Source organism: Eleutherodactylus coqui, chromosome 5, assembly GCF_035609145.1.
Source record: "Eleutherodactylus coqui strain aEleCoq1 chromosome 5, aEleCoq1.hap1, whole genome shotgun sequence".
Lineage (NCBI taxonomy): Eukaryota > Metazoa > Chordata > Amphibia > Anura > Eleutherodactylidae > Eleutherodactylus > Eleutherodactylus coqui.
The window spans coordinates 204,723,526-204,743,174 of record NC_089841.1 but is presented as its reverse complement, the minus strand read 5'-3'; the positions used below and the strand labels follow the sequence as shown (position 1 = coordinate 204,743,174).

General features: G+C 48.0%; 1 protein-coding gene across 1 annotated transcript in view; it reads right to left on the bottom strand.

The window, feature by feature from the left end:
• Positions 1–19,649, bottom strand: part of LOC136628298 (fructose-1,6-bisphosphatase isozyme 2) — a 39,511-nt gene that overhangs the window by 15,812 nt on the left and 4,050 nt on the right. Inside the window, exons 2-3 of the mRNA XM_066604090.1 lie at positions 18,606–18,768; positions 2,372–2,464 (exon numbers count right to left, since the gene is read on the bottom strand). Of these exons, the coding sequence (XP_066460187.1) occupies positions 2,372–2,464; positions 18,606–18,768 (256 nt within the window). The remainder of the gene's footprint in view (positions 1–2,371; positions 2,465–18,605; positions 18,769–19,649) is intronic.

The following is a 19,649-nucleotide window of genomic DNA, read 5'->3' as shown; positions in this document are numbered from 1 at the left end:
ATATGTTACTGTACGTTTTGCGTATGAAAGGCATGTTCACTTGTGCACTGCATACAAACGCCCTGATTTAAAGGACTATAAAGCTTTTAGTTACAGATGTGTTCCTTTTTCACAAAATTGCGCTGTGTTCCATGCATTACATTGCGTACAGCGCGCATAGACTTCTATGGGGACACAAATGTGCACAAAAGTAGAGCAGGTCCTTGTTTTTTTTTGAGTGAGAACACAAAAATGCAAAATGTGTGCGAACCCCTTGGTATCAATAGGTCCTCTTTTTTATATGCATATTGCGCGCACAAATAAGTCCATGTGACGCCGCCCTGAATGCGCTCTATCTCTCATAGATTATACTGCAAGATGACTGTGTATGTACGGTCCCTCAGCGGTGGAAGCAGGAGAGGTATAAGACATAGAATGCAGCCAATGGCCACAACTGCGGCCCCCATAAAGTCATAGATTGACCACCGTTGCTTTAGAGCAGTAACCCTGCAGTGACATACCTGGATGTGTATTGCTGAAGCAAGGTCAGTAATGAAGAACAAGGCAACATAATACACATAGATGCAAAGTACAAAAAAACGTGGCTGCGGCATACACAAGTGGTAAGCCCACTACAAGCATATAAAAGGGGTATTCTAGGACTTGGAAAAACATAACAGGCCAGGAATGTAATAAAATAGAAAAATAGGCCATACTCCCTCACCTGTCTAAATGCCACCCCCCCCCCCCCCCCCATCCCGATCCGGCACACGAGCCCCGATCCTGGAAGAAGCTGCAGCAGTCCTGTGCCAGTCGTTGGGCATGTGACTGGGTGCTTTTACGCCGTGGAAATATGCCTCTGTGTACTGATACATTGTAAGCCAATGCATCAGAGGGGCAGAGTATATCAGCCGGGCGTGAAAACCCGCACGATATACACCCGTGTGAATAAGCCCTAAAGTAGCGATCCTCCAGAGCAGCTTCCAGTCATGTCGGACGACCGGCAAGTTTTTTCAATTGTTTTTAATGAGAAACCTTGCATCACATTCGCACAGACTTCGCCCGCTGCGCCATGTGTTTTACTGTCCCATCGAGAACAATGGGCAATGCGTTCTGAGGAGCACGAAAACATAAGACGTGCAGCGATTTAACCCCACATCACTCATTCCAAAGAATGGGGTTTATATTTGTGCGTCTTGCAGTGCACAAATCTCGCGTGAGTTTTACAGCCGTGTGAAAGCGGCCTTAGGCCATGTTCAAAGGCTTGCCTGCCTTGTTTATTAACCCCTTGAGGACCAAGCACCATCCATTAACGGTGCTTGGTCCTGGGCCTTAATCCAGGCCGAAAGTCAAAATATGGTGTGGGATTAAAGCTCCTGTTACTGTAATCTAGCTATTAGTCACAGCTGAGGACCCGGAGGAGAAGGTCGAAGTGATTTTTAACCAGTTCTGCCTTCTCCTTTACAGGCTACATAGCGCTTAATGAGCGCAATACGCAGAGAATAGAACCAGTTGATTTCAATGGGTTGGTTCATAGTTCTCTATTTTGTGCGCACATTTCAGTCGTGCAAAAAAAAAAAAAATAGAACATGCTCTATATTTCTGCGTATTTGTGCACCAAAGGTTCTCATAGAAGTCAATGTGGGGTGCGCAAATGTGTGTTTAATATGCAACAAGATGCATGAAACACTACATAATTATGCTGGAAAAGAACATATCTGAAACCTTTCAATCTGTGCGTCTTCGCCGCACGCAAGTGAACAATTGTTTTTGTTCTTTATATTGAAAAACATATATTTTTAACAATTTTCCCTAAAATATTAGGATTTGAATGGGCAGGTCTGAAAATACTATTGGATATGAAAGAGTTAATCTTGCAGAATATGGCGTATAATGGAATACAAAGAGTTCGGATCTGATGGACGTGTGCCTTTTTTCAGCCTATGTGACTACGCTATGTAAATGTTATCTCTCATGGATAACCCGATGATTCACCGTGGAGGCTGTCGGGCCGGTGATGGGTTAGCCATGTGAACATTCCTTTACGACTTGTTTGCAGTGCAGTCACACCCGGACATGGCATTATGGCAGACACAGGTGTTGATCTCCGGATTACAACCCCTAGTAAAGTTTTAACCCCCTTTTCCTATAATAACAAGTTACTTTAACCCCTTAAGCACCAAGGTGTTTCAATACTAAGAGATTTTACCAATGTGGTGGTTTTAAAGCCCCTTTTTTTTTCTTCAGCTACTATTTTTTCTGCGGTTTTTTCCCGTTAGCCTTCCAGTGTTCTTCCTGCTAAGAAGCTGTTAGCTGTCCCCCGAGCCGCAACGTGATGAAAGCATAAGGATAGTCAAAGTTTAATAACCTGTAAGCTGGAAAACTATATTACCTTTCTGTAAATGGCAAATATTGTTCCGATCGATGCCAAGCAGTCAATGTTGGACGAACCGTCAAGGGGATCAACACACACAATATATTTACCCTGAAAGAAATCATTTCATTAATCACTTTGCACCCAATGCATGAATAGTTACATCATTACGGTGTGTAAATAATACACGCAAAATGAGGGAAAGAAGACACCCTACATGACAGAGTCATGCTGACACAGAGATCACATGAGAAGTTACAAGACTTGCCAGACATTAGGTAACTTTCTAAATACATTAGTAATTTTAATCTACAGTGCCACCTGCTGGTAATTTATGGTACTACATACTGGGTCATGTAAATAATTGATATAGTGACTTAGGCCGGCTTCACGCAGGCGTAGGCATATTTGCACATGCCTAAGCGCTATGTGTTTGCAGAATGAGCAATGCTTTTTAACTTGTGCATCAGCATATTTTATGGGTTCGCGGCGGAAATCTCGCGGTTTGGTCGCAGCGAAAAAACGTGAGATTTCCGCTAGGAAAGCGCTGCTTCAAAACCTGCGGCACTTAGCCTGCGGGTTTTGAAGCAGCTTGGCTGCACGCTTTTCCATTGCGGCCGGCGCTCCCATAGAGTAGAGCGTGGTTGCAGCGGAAAAAAAAAGAATGGACATGCTGCGGCCGGCTAATCCGCGCCGCAATGCCGGCTTCTGCTGGCTTTGCCGCGACAGATTCGCCGTCTCGTGTGGACGAGATTTCTGAGAAATCACATCCTCATGGCTTGCTAAACCTGGGATTAGCTGCCGCAGGCGGATTTGCCGCGGTGAAATTCCGGACAGAATTTCCGTGGCAAATCCGCCCTATGTGAACCCAGCCTTACTGCACTTTTTGCAGCCGTAAGGCATGTTCATTTGCGTACAGTTCCAGATGTGTTCTCTTTCCAGTGAAATTACGGACACATCTCCTTGTGTATTGTGTGCACATTTGCTCTCCCCCCCCCCCCCCCCCCCCATTGACTGCTATAGGGAAATTTGGTGCTCAAATACACAGAAATATAGAACTTGCTCTATTTTGTTTTGGGTGATCGTAATGCGTGTGCAAAATATGGAAATGTGAATAAACCAATCGGGTTCTATTCTCTGTATATTGTGCGTGCTAATGCACTCATGCGAAGCCGGCCTTAGGAGCATAAAAGGAGGTTTTGGGGACTTTCACATTGATGACTTAGGTCCCCCTCACACAGGCGTTCAGCAAAGTGCCGCAACTTCCTTCCATTTCTGGCTGCAGCTGATGCCGGCCTTTAGCTCTCCCTATCATTGATGATAGAACAGACCTCGATCGAGTGCCTGTCTGAAAGGCTCCATTGAAAACTCCATGGGATTTCAGTGGTTTCGTTTTCACCACCTCTTTATCCCGTTCGTGATTTGTACGGTCGGGAAAAGATAGAACCTGGCCTGTCTTCTCTGCACGTAGTGAATACCATGTGTGGGAGAGATCGTATGGCACCTATCTTCCCACAGTCATTTTCAAACTCCTGCACTCTGGAGAGCAGCTTGAATTGCTGGCGAAGGGATTCCCCTTATTCAGGCGCAACTATGCTCCGTGCCAGTGAGCATAGCTGCACCAATGGCAGTGTGAATAATCCCCAACAATTGTGTGCTTTTCACATAAGGAAATAGCATATGCCTGTGGGAATGAGCCCTAATACTTAGGGCTTATCCTCACTGCCGTAGGCGCAACTACACTTGGTGGCATAGAGCGTAGTTGCGCCTGAATGAGGGGAATCCCTTACCCTTTGACGGCTTTTCAAACTCTGCGCCAGAGCGCAGGAGCATGAAAATTACAGCAGGAGGATAGGTACTGCCCATTCTTCCCCGCAGGTAGTTTAATTACATGCGGGAAAGACAGAGCAGGTCCTATCTTTTCCTAACCCTACAAGTCCGGGAGAAGAGGTGGTGAAAACGAAACCACTGAAATCCTATAGACATCAGTGGTTTTATTTTGTCCCCATTTTGCCCCATAGACTTCTATGGGGGCATTTGCTGCACAATATTCAGAAAGATAGTGTAGGTCCTATGTTCATGGGAATAAACCCATTGATATCAATGGGTTCTACTCTCTGTGTCCATATATTTTACGTGCACAAAAACAGTCATCTGTAGAGACCTTAAACATATAAATGGCTAGAAAACAACAGCCGACACATCCAATAATGTAGATTTTATAGAGTGTAGTATATTTACATGATTACTAAGCAAGTGGCACGTGTGGCTGTCCGGTCAGATCCCAGGCTTCTATATAAACCAATGTCCTTGCAGATGTTTGCTCTAAACTATTCAGATGTGCAATATTCAGTAGGAGTGCAGACCCAAATTATTAGCCAAAAAGACAACAGGTCCATAAAGTGAACCTTGGAAAAGTGAACTTTGCTTCATTTGTCTTGTCCTTGCTGTGATGCCATGATGTCAGTCTAGGAATCACATGACTAGTAAATGATTAATCACCCAGACTTCTCCTCTTATGTTCTATGTAATACCTTGTATTTACTTATAAATGACAGCACAATGGAAACATCTGAAAACAATGCAATGTCATCGAATCACCATTTCTATGACACACCATACATATCACACATGTAAAACAGAGCAAAGAAAGACAAAAAATATCCTAGAATTGGAGGTTTGCACAAACAGCTGTTGGTGGGTGTAATATCATCATATTCACTGTCGTAAATATACATACAGCACCAGCTAGGGAGCTTTCACACTGCATGGATTAGGACGTGCGGGCACATCTGCGTCACAATGTTATCCTTATGGGGCTTGAATTCCGCACCTGTTAAGACCTGCATGTATTAACTTCAAAAGCGCAACATTCAATTCCGCAGTGGAAAAGCTTTCTGCTGCAGAATTAAGGACGTCTTGCAGAATTGTTCTTGCAGATTTCTAACATACAGGAGATGTAATTCTGCAATTAAAGTCTATGTAAAAAACGCAAGAAATTCCACAAGATGTTCCAGTTAAAATTGCAACAAAATCCGCATTGATTGATAAAATCCACATCGGCGCTGCGTCCTGCGGATAGCTCAGTCCCATGTGAAAGGAACCTCCAAAGTCTGGACACACCGTTTCATTTCATTTTTGTTAGTGTTTTTTTTTCTACATTGTAGATTCATATGGAAGACATAAAAACTATAAAAGAACATATATGGAATGAAGTAGTAAAAGAAAAAATGTTAAAGAAACAAAAATACGTTTTATATTTTAGATATTTCAGAGTAGCCCCGTTTTGCTATGTTGACAGCTTTGTACATTTTTAGGGTATGTTTACACGGACCGAAAAACAGTACAGGAAGCATGTCAAAATCCAAGCTAAATGGTGCGGATTGTGATGTGGTTAGTGATGCGAATCCCCTGCAGATTTCACCCTTCCAATTGAAAAAGTGAAATCCGCATCTGCATCAAAAATCTCATCAGAGTCTGCACCAATGGGGCAGATCTTGACGTGTTTTCCACAGCGGTTTTGGTATGGAATTTGCTGGGGATTGTCCACGGTGGAGAACCTGCACCCTTTTCCAGAACTTATAAACATACCCTTAACACATTCATTTTGGAATTATTTAATTAATCCAATATTAAAAATATAGATGCTAGCATAAACATTCAGAATTGTATGCCGCAAAGTGTTTAACGAGGCGGCGTGGGACTGGGGGCGGGGCGTGTAGGTGAGGGAGAGTTGAGAATAGTGAGCGGTTAGAGGGAAGGGGAGGAGCTACAGACAGGAAGAGACGAGAGCGGGGAGCGGGAAAGGCAGTAGAGTGGTAGACAGCGAGAGAGAAGGAGCGCTAGAGGACAACGGGAGTAAACTTAAAAGATTGCGAGAAGAACGGAGGGAGCGGAGTGAAGAGACGGCCGGAAGTAATAGGAGAAAGCCAGGAGTATCGGGTGGAAGAGGAGGCCGGAGTAAAGAAAAGGAGGACCGGGACTAGCGGTTGGAAGAAGTCGGCCGGCGAAAGAGAAAGAGCGGGATTATCGGGTGGAAGAAGAGGCCGGGGAGGCGAAGAGAGTGCGGAATTATCGGGAGAAGAAGCGTGCAGCGGAGGAAGAGGATCGTGTCAGCGCCAGCCCAGAGGAAAAGACACCCGTGGATTTACAAAATTATGGAGGTCTTACAAGGAATGATCAAGGAGGCGGTGAAGAAAGACGGGACCCGGTGGCTGGAGGAGCTGCTGGCAACATGCCGGACACCCACGGTCCAGGCAACGACCACCGGGCAAGAGGAGCTTCGCCAGGAATCGGGAGAAGATGGCGGCATCCAGGGAGAGGCTCCACGAGGTCAGCCGAGGAGAAGGAAGCAGCCGCCGGTAAGGCTCAGCCCGAGCCCAGCGAGGAAGAGGGGAGGACAGAGGGACAGCCGTGTCGGCGATTGCCCGAGAGGGTCCGGTAGCCCTGGCGAAGGAGGGGCGCCGGTACCTCGGCGCGCGACAGAGAGACCGGCAGCACAGGCCCTACGGTCGGCAGTCCTCGGGGACACGGAAGGCGGAGGATTGGTTGCTACAGCGGGGACAGGCTCCAGACATCGGCACGAGCGCGCATCCGGGCGCAGGACCACAGCGGCGGCAGCAGGTGAGCTCAGGCTGAGCGAAGAGCGGCAGGGAAGCACGCGGCTAGGCCGCTCGTCCTCCCAAGATGGCGGCCCAGCACGTGGGGGGGGGAGGGTAGCGCGGGAGGTGTGCAGCAGCTTAGGCCCAGGCAAGAGCATAGAGGGTAGGGGCAAGGGGAAGGGAAAGGAAAAGGCAGCCAGCAGGCATGCATATAACCCCCCTACACATAGTCCAGAGAGTTTCAGCAGTGAGTATAGCAGCAGCAGGGAGGGGGGGAGCAGCTTAGGGGAGCCCATAGGGGAACCAGCTAGTTCAGAAGAGGAAGGCCACATAGTCAGGGGAAAAGGGGCAAGGAGGCGACAGTACATTCCCGCCAGCAGGCCTATTAGTCGCACCCAGCAACAGCCACCCCGACACGTATTAACCCCTTCACAGAATATGGCCGTAGCGAGGCAGCAGCAGCCGGGCCATATGCCATTCCATGACCCTTACGAACCAACGGTTTCCTACCGTCGGTGCTATGTTAACCCCCGATACACTGCCCCACCAGCTGAATACTCTGATTACACCTATCCACAACCCCAGGCTCCGCGTAGGAGCTCCAAGAGGCAGGGCCAGGGGGCAAGGCAGAGGCAGAAGGCGCGAGCCAGGCAGGAGAGGCAGGAGCGGTTAGAGCGGGAGCGAGCGCAGCAGTCAGGTTTGGCATGCGTCGGCAGGGAGAGGGGCCGCGAGTCAAGTACCAGCAGTGGGCTAGAGGAACCGCAGCGATTGGTGGAACAGCCTCGGCAGTCGGACCCGCAGCTATCCCTCTATCGCGAGGACCGGGAACGTCAACGGTGGCGCGACCACGATCACAGTCGCTCAAGGCGGGAACAGCCTGGCACGTCGCAACCCAACAGCAGAGGAAGGGCACTGTATCCGGCAGTGCATCAGCCCAGACACGAATCGGTCAGGAGCCGCGGGAGCGGTACAGCGGGGACAGCACCCTTGGCAACGCCGGAGGTCGGTCCAGCTGGTGAGTCCGAAATTTATGATGTGTTAAAATGTGTGATGGATCCCGCAGCGGTTGCGGAGAAAAGTGATGTGGTTGGTTTGTTGCGGTCGCTGCTGAGCCGGATGGAACAAAAAGAAGGGCTTTTAGTGTCCTGTGCTCCAGGGGGTTCAGGCCCGCCTGTGGGTAGTACCGGTGGTAGCTCAGCAGCGGGTTCGGAAATAGACCCGTCAGCGGGTTTGCAGTTTGGTGATTCAATGTATTGTGGTGTCGCCCCACTAGGGGTCGGTTTGACGGATGAGTTGTTGGAAAAGATTAAGAGTGGTTTGTATATAGATATATGGTCCTTGCTTTCGGCGGACCACGTAATGGTCGATAAGGAGCGTAGTTCAGAGCGCGGATCGGACAAGAAGCCTAAAATTGCGAAGACTTTCGGTAACTGGTTGCAGGCGTATATGGTAATGGTGCACGTTACGTGCCAGCACCAGCCTGCAAAGGGTCCGGAGATGATGGTGTACTTAAACACCATCTATAGCGCTTATCGGCTGCACGGGGGTGCGGCCTGGTGGCGCTATGACGAGGACTTTAGGCGCCGTATTTCGGGAAAAAGTCACATCAGTTGGGCCTCTAAGGCCACTGATGTGTGGATACAACTAATTTTAGCTCAGCGTCCGGTTAAGGCGTCCTTTCCAGGGGCAGCCGCGGGGAGCACATCCCAGCAGCCCGCGGCCTCCTCTAGACCAAACGGCTCTTGTTGGTTATACAACGAGGGCCACTGCAGGTTTTACGCCACCTGCAAGTTTAGACACGAGTGCTCGGTTTGCGGGGGCCAGCACGCGGCAATGCGCTGTTTCCGCAAGCAAAGGGCAACGCCCGCGGTGGGTGGCGCCGGCGGCCATGCGAACGCCGGTGAGAAGCCGCTTCCTGGATCCGTGGTTAGACAGATACCACAGGAAACAGGAAGCAAGAATCCTTAGAGCTGGATTTTTGGAGGGCTTCAGAATACCTTTCTATGATCAACAAATTACGACGCTATGCCCTAACTTAAAGTCGGCAAGAGACGACATTGAGTTAGTGACGGAGAAGGTGATGAAGGAAGTGCAGCTGGGCCGTATGGCCGGGCCCTTTGATGTTCCTCCATTCGAAAACTTGCGGGTGTCCCCGTTGGGTCTTGTGCCTAAAAAGGAATCCGGCAAGTTTCGGCTCATCCATCATTTATCGTTCCCAAGCGGGGGATCGGTAAATGACGGTATTTCGAAGGCAGAGGCAGCCGTGGCTTACACGTCGTTCGACTGCGCGGTACGCTTAGTGAGGTCGGCGGGCAGATTTGCCCAGTTGGCAAAAACCGACATAGAATCGGCGTTCCGGCTGCTGCCAGTGCACCCGGACTGCTTTCATTTGCTAGGTTGTAGGATCGAGGACAGGTTTTTCGTGGACATGTGTTTGCCTATGGGATGCTCCATTTCATGTTATTTTTTTGAATTGTTTAGTTCATTTTTGGAATGGATGGTACGTTATGAAACGGGCATCGCATCGGTGATACATTACCTGGACGATTTTTTGTTCGTCGGTTCAGAGACATCAGGCGATTGCGGTTTCTTATTGTCTAACTTTCAAAGGCTGATGCGTTTAGCGGGGGTCCCGCTGTCGGCAGAAAAGACGGCGGGTCCGGTCACGTGCCTGACCTTTTTAGGCATCGAGATCGATTCGGTAAATATGGTTTTTCGGCTACCGGCAGAAAAAGTGGCAAAGCTGCGCCAAGCGGTGGGGGACGTGGCCCACTGCAAAAAAGCGACACTGCGCCAGATGCAGTCTCTTGGGCTTATTGAACTTCGCGTGCAAGGTTATTCCTATGGGGCGGGTTTTTTCCAGGAGATTATCATTGGCGACGGTGGGTGTTCGCGAGCCGCATCATTTCATACGGGTAACGGCAGGAATGAAGTCAGACCTGCACATATGGAGGGTCTTCCTCCAGTCCTTCAACGGGCAGGTGGTATGCCCCAAGGAGGATGTGGAAGGCCCGGCGATCAGTTTGTTCGCCGATGCGGCGGGATCGGGCGGTTTCGGCGTAATTTTTAACACCCATTGGTGCAGGGAACCCTGGCCTAGGCTATGGAAAGAGAGAGATTGGACAAAGAATATTACGTTGCTGGAATTCTTTCCGGTGGTGGTAGCTATCGAGGTATGGGAACCAGAGTTACGGGACCGGAAGATCTGTTTTTGGTCCGACAATGCGGCGGTGGTGCAAACCATAAATAAGCAAACTTCGGCGTCCCCGCCGGTGTTGTCGTTGTTGAGACACGTGGTATTGCGGTGTTTGCAAAGTAATATTTATTTGCGTGCGAAGCACGTCCCGGGTTGTGACAACGGAGCGGCTGACGCACTCTCTCGTTCACAGATGGACCGGTTCAGGGAGCGGCACCCAGGGGCGGATGCCGAGGGGGTACGGTGCCCGCCTTCCTTGTGGAACCTGGCCGAGGAGAGCTGCTGAGGCTGGTGGAGTCATCGGTGGCTGTGTCGACGTGGAAAAGCTATAATGCGGTTTGGGCAACGTGGTTGAGATTGGTGGGAGGAACGGTGGTAGGAGGTGCTAGAGCAAGGGCGGCAACGTTGGACTTGTTGGCGAGAGTGCGGGATAAGGGGTCGTCCGTGTGTGTGGCCAAAAAACAGCTGGCAGGTGTGGCCTTCCTATTGAAGTTACACGGGGTGGCAGACGTGACAAAGGATTTTGTGTTCCAGCAGATTATTCGGGGTTGGAAAAAGGAGAAGTCAGGCGCGGACACACGGCGTCCCATTACGCTAAAATTGCTAGTTAAGTTGCTGCCGGCGTTGGATAGAGTGTGTTCGGATGCCTTCGAAGTATTGCTGTTTAGATCAGCCTTTTCGCTCGCTTTTTTCGCGGCGCTGCGCATCGGCGAGCTGGTCCCAGCAAGCAAAACAAAACCCGGTGGTTTGGGGCAAAAGGACGTGATTGCCACGGAGTCAACGGTCAAAGTTTGCGTCAGAAAGTCAAAAACGGACTTGTATGGTAGAGGCGACTGGCTGACCATTAACAGTTCGCAGGACAGATGGTGCCCGGTGGGCATATTGAGGCTTTTTATCGCTAAGCGCCCGGCGGTCGGCACCTTTTTAGCCCATGCATCGGGGGCACCGCTTACCCGTTTTCAGTTCGCGGCGGTTTTGCGTTCGGCGCTGAGGGAGTTGGGACTAAATCCGACGGAATTTGGAACCCACTCCTTCAGGATCGGGGCTGCTACGACTGCGGAAGCGCACGGCATGTCAGAAGACGGTTTAAAAAAGTTAGGAAGATGGAAATCACAGGCCTATAAGTCGTATGTTAGACCAGATCGGGTGATTGAAGGAGGCGTAGATTGAGATGCAGTTCAGCTGCGGTTTTTCTTCGGTCAATGGCATTTTAGTTATATAATTTTGGGATACTTTTGGGTTTTGTTTTTTCTATATCATTTCTTTATTGCAGCGCACGAGCCATGGCATGTGTGGATCATTGGACACTCGTTCATATATTGGGCTGAGAAGAGAGCGGCAACACGACCCATGGGCAGGAACTTGGGTCTGAGCGGAGCACTGGTAAATTGGGTTGGAGTGCGGGGGCTGTTATGGCCCCGTTTGCTACAATTGGTGCTAAGGATTAGCAAGTGGACCCCCCGGAAAGTTATACTGGTCGTTCATGCCGGGGGGAACGACTTAGGCTGCACTAAGATGAATGACTTGTTGGTACTCATGAAGCAGGACTTGCTTCGTTTCCGGGACTGTTTTAATGATTGCACCTTGGTCTGGTCGGACATAGTGGCTCGGAGATTGTGGAGAGGGGCCAGGAACATGGACGCCATCGAACGTGTAAGGAAGGTAATAAATCTGCGCATGTCACGGTTCGTGAAATCGCTGGGCGGAGTGGCAGTCCGCCACTGGGAGCTGGAGGATAAGGAAAAAGGGGCTCTGAGGAAGGAGGCCGTACACCTCAATGAGGTGGGATTGGACACCTTTTTGTCCGGACTGCAGGACGGGGTGGAGATGGCACTGGAGAGGGTTGGCGGGGGGGGGGGCGGTATGCGCCATAGGCGTACGGCGCATGCCGTGTGGCCGGGAGCTTCCCATGCGGGCTACGGCGCAATAGGAAGGTTTACAGGCCCATGTATAGGGGCTTACGAACGTCCTCTGGGCCGTTACAGTTTTGACAAGAGTTCAATTAGGCATGGGAGGTTAGAGTTATAAAAGTTAGTAAAGTTAAAATTAAATAGTAAAATTAATATATATGTTGGTATTATTTAATAAAGCTGTGGCCAACCCACGTTTTTCAGCAAGAAGTTGTGTTTGTATGTTTTTGGTTACAGGTAAGCGAGCTATAGGTAAGGTAAAAGTGCCCCCAGTCTTGTATGCCGCAAAGTGTTTAACGAGGCGGCGTGGGACTGGGGGCGGGGCGTGTAGGTGAGGGAGAGTTGAGAATAGTGAGCGGTTAGAGGGAAGGGGAGGAGCTACAGACAGGAAGAGACGAGAGCGGGGAGCGGGAAAGGCAGTAGAGTGGTAGACAGCGAGAGAGAAGGAGCGCTAGAGGACAACACCCACCCGCCCGCCCAGTGGAGGGTAGGAAGGGGGTGTTGTTTTTGGAGTAGGGGTAGGTAGGAAGTTGTCACAGCAGAAGGTGAGGCCGGGAGCTTCCCATGCGGGCTACGGCGCAATAGGAAGGTTTACAGGCCCATGTATAGGGGCTTACGAACGTCCTCTGGGCCGTTACAGTTTTGACAAGAGTTCAATTAGGCATGGGAGGTTAGAGTTATAAAAGTTAGTAAAGTTAAAATTAAATAGTAAAGTTAATATATATGTTGGTATTATTTAATAAAGCTGTGGCCAACCCACGTTTTTCAGCAAGAAGTTGTGTTTGTATGTTTTTGGTTACAGGTAAGCGAGCTATAGGTAAGGTAAAAGTGCCCCCAGTCTAAAAAAGAGAGCACAGTGGTGCCTTGGATTAAGAGTTTAATTCGTTCCATGATGGAGCTCTTAACCCAAAACACTCGTAACTCAAAACAATTTTCCCCATTGAAATGAATAGAAAAGCCATTAGTCGTTTCCGGATCGCGACGCTCTCCCACTGATTTCAATGGGGATGCCATTGCCCCATTGAAAGCAATAGGATGTCGGCACCCCCGCAGTGATTTTCGGTGAAGGGCTTTAAATATAAGCCCTTCCCTGAAAATCATCCCTAGCTGTAGTAAAAAAATATATATACTCAGCTGTCTGCCAGGGCTCAGGTGCATCTAGCCGCCACTTGTTCTCCCTGCACTGCTCTGAAGCTTTTCAGCAGACGGGGATTAAAAATGCATGGAGAACAAGAGGCAGCTAGACACGCCTGAGGCCCGGCAGTGGGGGACAGGAGAGTATATATTTTTTACTACAGCTAGGGATGATTTTCAGGGAAGGGCTTATATTTAAAGGCCTTCCCCAAAAATCACTGCAGGGGTTGCTGGCAAGCCATTGCTTCCAATGGGGCCACTGGTAACTTGTAACCCAAGTTTTCGCTCTTAAATCAGAGCAAACATTCGGGAAAGAGCCTGCTCTCAAGTCAAAAAGCTTGCAAGCTGAGGCACTCTTAACCCAAGGTATCACTGTATTTAAAACCAAAACCAGCTGGGCATCACTGTTAATTAATGGTCACATGACCCTGTTTAGACCAATCGACTTCAGATATCGGAACTCACACAAAATTCCTTATAAATGTTCCTTCAATATAAATACATTAAATCTTGTCTATAATTCATGCTAAACAGAGACCTTGTATTTAATTTTAATACCCAGAATGCTTCTCATTTTTATTTTGAATGTTGCCATGAGTAAGAGCAGTTTTTGCTTGAAAAGCATAGGTTTATACCTATGTCTTGGGTCATAGTAATGCCAGCAAGTATGTTTGAGAATGCCAAGAGTGTGCAAAGCTGTTACCAAAGCAAGAGGGGACTATTTTGAAGAATCTAAAATATAAAGCTTCTGGTTTAACACTTTTTTGTATACTACTTAATTCCATGTGATTCCATACGAATCTACAATGTAGAAAAAAACAAGAAAAAAACATTACATTACAGTATATCCCTCTATGTATGTCCCACAAAGAATGTTATAGAGGCATTAAAGTCTAGTCCAACACAACATTCCTTGCCTTTATTTCTGATTGTTCTTTGTTGTATCTCTGTGTATTTGTCATTTTGAGCTACACTTATGGCTAGCTCACATCAGTGTTGGAGATCACAATTTTTGCTAAAACACAGGCGAAATAGCACTGAAAGCTGTGTTACTTTGTCCTGTATATAGCTGGATAGATGAAAATAAAACACGGGGTTGAAGCAACTATTGGTATTATAGTTGCAGGTCTGGAGAGTAGACAGGGAAGAGCCAGAAGTCAGCAACAGGAGGTATCGGTTTGCAGTACAGATGGATGAGGCAAATAGCCAAGTCAGAAGGGAAGCCAGGGGTCAGCAACAGGAAGTCTCAGTTTGCAGTACAGATGGAGGAGGTGGGTAGCGTAGTCAGAAGAGAAGCCAGGAGTCAGTATCAGGAGATCTTGTAGCAATAGCAGAAGAGCAGGCAGAAGTGGAGATTGACCAATGCTGTGGAGCAGAATAATCACATAAGTAGGAAGTGTCAGAGCCAGGCTTTTTTTAAGAAGTCCTAATCAGGAACAGGCGAAACTAGAAGAGGGGCTGGATAATAGGATCTGGAAACAAGGTCAAGGTATGCAGGGGAACCTGTCCAAAGGCCTGAATGGCTCAGCAGAGAGAGGCACCACTCCGAGAGCAAGAGGTTCAAGTCCTGATAGTAGCCCTCTCCTTCTAGGATGGCCTTCGGACATCCTAGCGGCAGATTTCCTGAGTATCTACGATGAAACTCTCATGAGCCTAGGAGCATGGATGTTGTTGGAAGGTTCCCACGATTTCTCCTCTGGGCTACACCTCTTCTATTATACTAGGTGCTGCAGCCTCACTCTATGTGTTCCAGAGTCCAGGATTTGGTCCACCAGAAACTCCTTCACTGATGGAGGAGGTGGCTGGCTTATTCCAAGGAATGTGTTCACTTTAAACAGTTTGAGTAGCGACACATGGATTCTAGGTCTTTAAGGAAGTTTTAGGTGTTAGGTGACTTGGCCCACCCTTGCGGAAATCTGAAAAGGCCCGATAAACTTTTCCCCCAATTTGGGAATGGGTACATGAGCCTTCAGATTCTTGGTTGACAACCATACCTTATCACCAACCTGGAAGATAGGGGCTGTGTCTGTCTGCCGCTTTCTTCTAAGCATCCTGGGCTTCCCGTAAGGTTTCCTTCAATTGCTTTTATGTTTCTGCTAGTACCGTCAGTCCATGATTTAACAGTCAGGTCAGAAGTGTTGATGGGAAGACCAGGAATGAAAACGGAATGTGTACCATAGTTGGAATAGAACGAGCTCTGGGCGGTTGAACTGTGTTGGGTGTTATTGTAAGCTGTTAAAAAATAATCCACCCAGTCATCCTGCAGATGGGAAATGAACAGCGGAGATACTGCTCCAGAGTCTGGTTTGTTCTTTCGGTCTGGCCGTTAGACTGAGGATGAAAGACAGAGGAGAGATTCACAGTAGTTCCCAGGACTGTACAGAAGTGTTTCCAGGACTTTAATGAACTTTACCCCTCTGTCAGAGACCACATCATCAGGAATACCATGTAGGCAGAAAATTTCTCGGACCATCAACTCCATGGTGTACTCGGCTGTGTGAATTCCTTTGATGGGGATGAAGTGAGCCATCTTCATAAGTCTGTCCACGACAACAAGAATGGCAGTCATCCCTTTCGAGGAAGGCAGATCTACAATGAAATCCATAGATGTTTACCTATTTGGCCTGTATGGGACTCAAAGGGAGTGTAGAAAACCCAGCAAGCAAGCTCATGGCGTCTTGTTCCGAGCGCATACTTCACAAGAGGTGACATACCTCTTCACATCCCTCCTGCAGTTAGACCACCAGAAGTAACAAAGCAGGAATTCCAAAGTCTTTGTGATCCCAAGGTGACCAGCAAACTTGGAATCATGGTCTAGTTTAAGGATTTCGAATCGACCAACCTCGGGAACATATATAGTTGGTGTTCTTACCTCCAAAGTGCATTTTTGAAAGAAATCTTCACATCCTTAGAAGGATGACTCAGGAAAGGGTCATTTTTGTATCCTCCCTTAAACTTTAAAAAGTCTTTAGAGTGCAGGATACCTCAAAAATTCTTTAGGAACAAGATTGTGTAGTCTGTGTTTGACCCCTCTTTGGGCTCTGAAGATATCCTGGACAGGGCATCCACCTTGTTGTTTCTGGAACTGGGGCAGCAGGACACGATAAAATTGAACCTGGAGAAAAACAGGGCCCATCATGCTTGTCTCACAGAAAACCCTTTTGGCAGTACAGAAAAATTCTAAGTTCTAATGGTCAGTAAGAACGGTTACTCAATGGTGGGCTCCTTCCAAGAGGTGCCTCCATTCAGTGAAAGCCACTTGATGGCCAGAAGCTCCTTGTTCCCGACATCATAGTGATAAGGAGTAGGACAGAAATGCACATGGATGTTGTTGCATCTTATCTCCGACTCTTTGTGACAGGATAGCTCCCACTGCGGAGTCAATGCGTCCACCTCAACAACAAAAGGCAATTCTGGTCTTGGGTTGATCAGTACTGGTGCTAAAGTAATCAGAGTCTTTAGTTCCTCAAAAGAGATTTGTGCCTCAAAGGACCAGGAAAACGTGTGCTTTATTTGTGAGGGAGGTGATGGGAGAGATGCCTTTTGAGAAGTCCTTAATAAATCTTCTGTAGAAGTTCACAAAACCAATCAGGCGCTGTACTTCCTTCAAATTTTTTGGAATGGGCCAATCCAGGATGGCTTTAAACTTGTTGGGGTCCATACTTAGGCTGTCTGGGGAGATAATGTATCCTAGGAATTGCATTTGGGTCTGTTCAAACTCGCACTTCTCTAGTTTGATGTATAGAAGTTCCAAGACTACCTGAACGTGCCTGTGATGTTCCTCCAAGTTATCAGAGAAGATAAGGATGTCATCGAGATACCCTGCTACAAATTAGTTCAAGAGGTCTCAAAATATGTCATTGATGAAGCGCCGGAAGATGGCCCGGAGCATTGCAAAGGCCGAACGGCATCACTAGATCTTCGAAATGACCGTATCTTGTCCTAAAAGCAGTCTTCCATTCATCCCCTGGGCGAATCCGTATAAGGTTATATGCCCCTCCTAGATACAGTTTAGTAAAGATCTTGGCATATGGAATCAAGGGAAGGGGGTAGTGATTCTTGACTGTAATCTTATTTAAGTCCCTGTAATTGCTACGTGGTCGCAGGGTTGAGTCACTCTTTTCCACAACAAATATGGTTGCCCCCGCCGGGGAAGGAGAAGTTTGAATCAACGCCCTTTTCAAATTTTCATCCAGGTATTCTTGGAGTACCTTCAACTCCAGTTCTGAAAGATTGTAGATCTACCCAAATGGAATAGAAGCATCGGGGAGCAACTCCACTGGGCAATCATAGGGCCGATGAGGTGGGAGCTGAGCAGCTTTCTTCTTGCTGCAAACATCTCCGAACATCTGGTACTGAATCGGTAACTTCTCAAAGTACTGTCGACCCTCCTTGGGGTCTTGCACTGGTTTAGGGGTGGATGCTGCCATCTTGCAGTTCTCTTTACAGCACGCTGAAGGGAGGGAAATGGTCTTTAATTCCGAGTTGATAGAGGAATTATGGGTAGAAAACCAGGAGATCCCGAGAATCACCAGAAATTTAGGGGACGAGATGAGCTGGAAGCTGATTGTTTCTTGGTGGTCAGGTTTCATGTGAAGCTCCGGTTTGATTGTCTCCTTTGTGACTGGTCCCAAAGACAAGGGTGACCCATCCATGGTTTCCATATCAATAGGTATGGGCTTAGGTCTGATTGCAATGTTTTTGTCAAGAGCGAATCTTAAGTCCATAAGGCTTTGTCCCGCTCCTGAATGCAATATTGCTAAGTACTGCATCCTCTGATTTCCTGTTAAGATCTCTATTGGGAGGACAAAATGGAGGAGTGGTGGAAGGGTTTTCACACCATCTTGAACTACCAGTGCAAAGGTGTGTTTGGTGGCATCCCCTTGTTTCGTGGCGGCTAGGTTGGTTATGGTCTTAACATTGGCTAGGACAAGAGTCCTTTGGAACGTATTTTAAGAGTTTAAGGCGTAATGTCCAGAGATTCCACAGTAAAGGCACAAATTTTCAGCACAGTGTCTTTCTTTTTCAGTGGTGGAGAGGGGTTTGTGGATGACGTCAACCTGGATTGGTTCTGGTGTGGCTTCAGTCCTCGGCTGGGGACTCAACGTAGATTGACTGAAGGAGTAAGGGCTGTTGATGCCCAACCTCAGCAGTCTCTCTTTTCGCCACTTGGATAGTCACTGGTCAATGTGGATGCAAAGCTGGATGAAATCTTCTAGGTTATCAGGGGTCTCCACTCTAGCAGGTTCATCTTCTACCAGTGAACATCACAGTTTTACTAGTGGACTGATATTGCACTCGCCCATATGAATGCACACTGACTTAGACAACCCCCTTAAGAATTGTTTGCTGCAAATAGTTACTGCACATCACAGAAATCGTGCACACAATGCTGTAGAACAATCACTGACCCTCTTATCCTTCGGTGTAATGATGATTTCCTTGTTCTCCTCAGAAACCATAGCACACGTGGAATATGAAGAGGTCAGCATATTAATCACAAGATCATTAGATAGGACATCCAATTTCTTCACTTCATCCCCAGTTACGTTCACACTTCCAGCAATGCCATACCTAAATGTGCCAGAAGAACAGACATGTCAACTGAGTAGTAAAGCTGGTAACAAGCTTTAAAATCCATAAGAACACAAATAATAATAATCACCTTTATCTGTATAGGATTATGGCCAGCCCATATTTAGAAACGTTTTTTTGTATTTACACTTATTAAAAAATGTGTATATATCCCTACTGTGGCAGAGTGGCCACTGTAGTGACACGTTTGTCTCACTAGGGGGCAAACTTTCAAGGAAGTGTCCAGCAGGCAAAGGGACCTTTCAGCCTTGCGGAATACGCCACCCTGGAATTCTACACCAGAATCGCACAACTAACTGTGGATTTTGATACAGAATTGCTAGCAGAATTCTGCCATTTTCAATTCCGCATCAAAATCCACACATTAGCAGTACAGATTTTGGTGCTGAATATTCCATAGGAGGGCATTTTCCGCAACACTACTGCAGAATATTCCATCCTGTGTGAAAGGTCCCAAAAGGTTTTCCATGTGTGCTGGATTGTTAATGAGTTAAAGGGGTTCTGACATCAAAAAAAAAAATTTGTACTCACCTTGCCTGGCCTGGCCCGATCGCCAGGCATGTCCCCTCCAGCCGGCATCTTCTTCTGTGCCTTTAAAGCAGAGCAGGAGCGGTCAAAAAGACCGCTTCCTGCTCTGGTCCGTCCGTCAGGCACTTCCGAGGTGAACGGACGGACCGCACAGTGCTTGCTGTGGGCGGCCCGTCCGTCCTGCTGAACGCGCAGTGGAGACGCAGCCCGTCCTGACTCCTGTCAGAGGGCACCTCTCCACTGCGCATGCGCGCGATCCCGGAGTGGCGCGGCTCGTGCAGACAGAAGAGGAGGAACAGCGCCTGCTGGGAGATGACCCCCCCCCCCCCCCC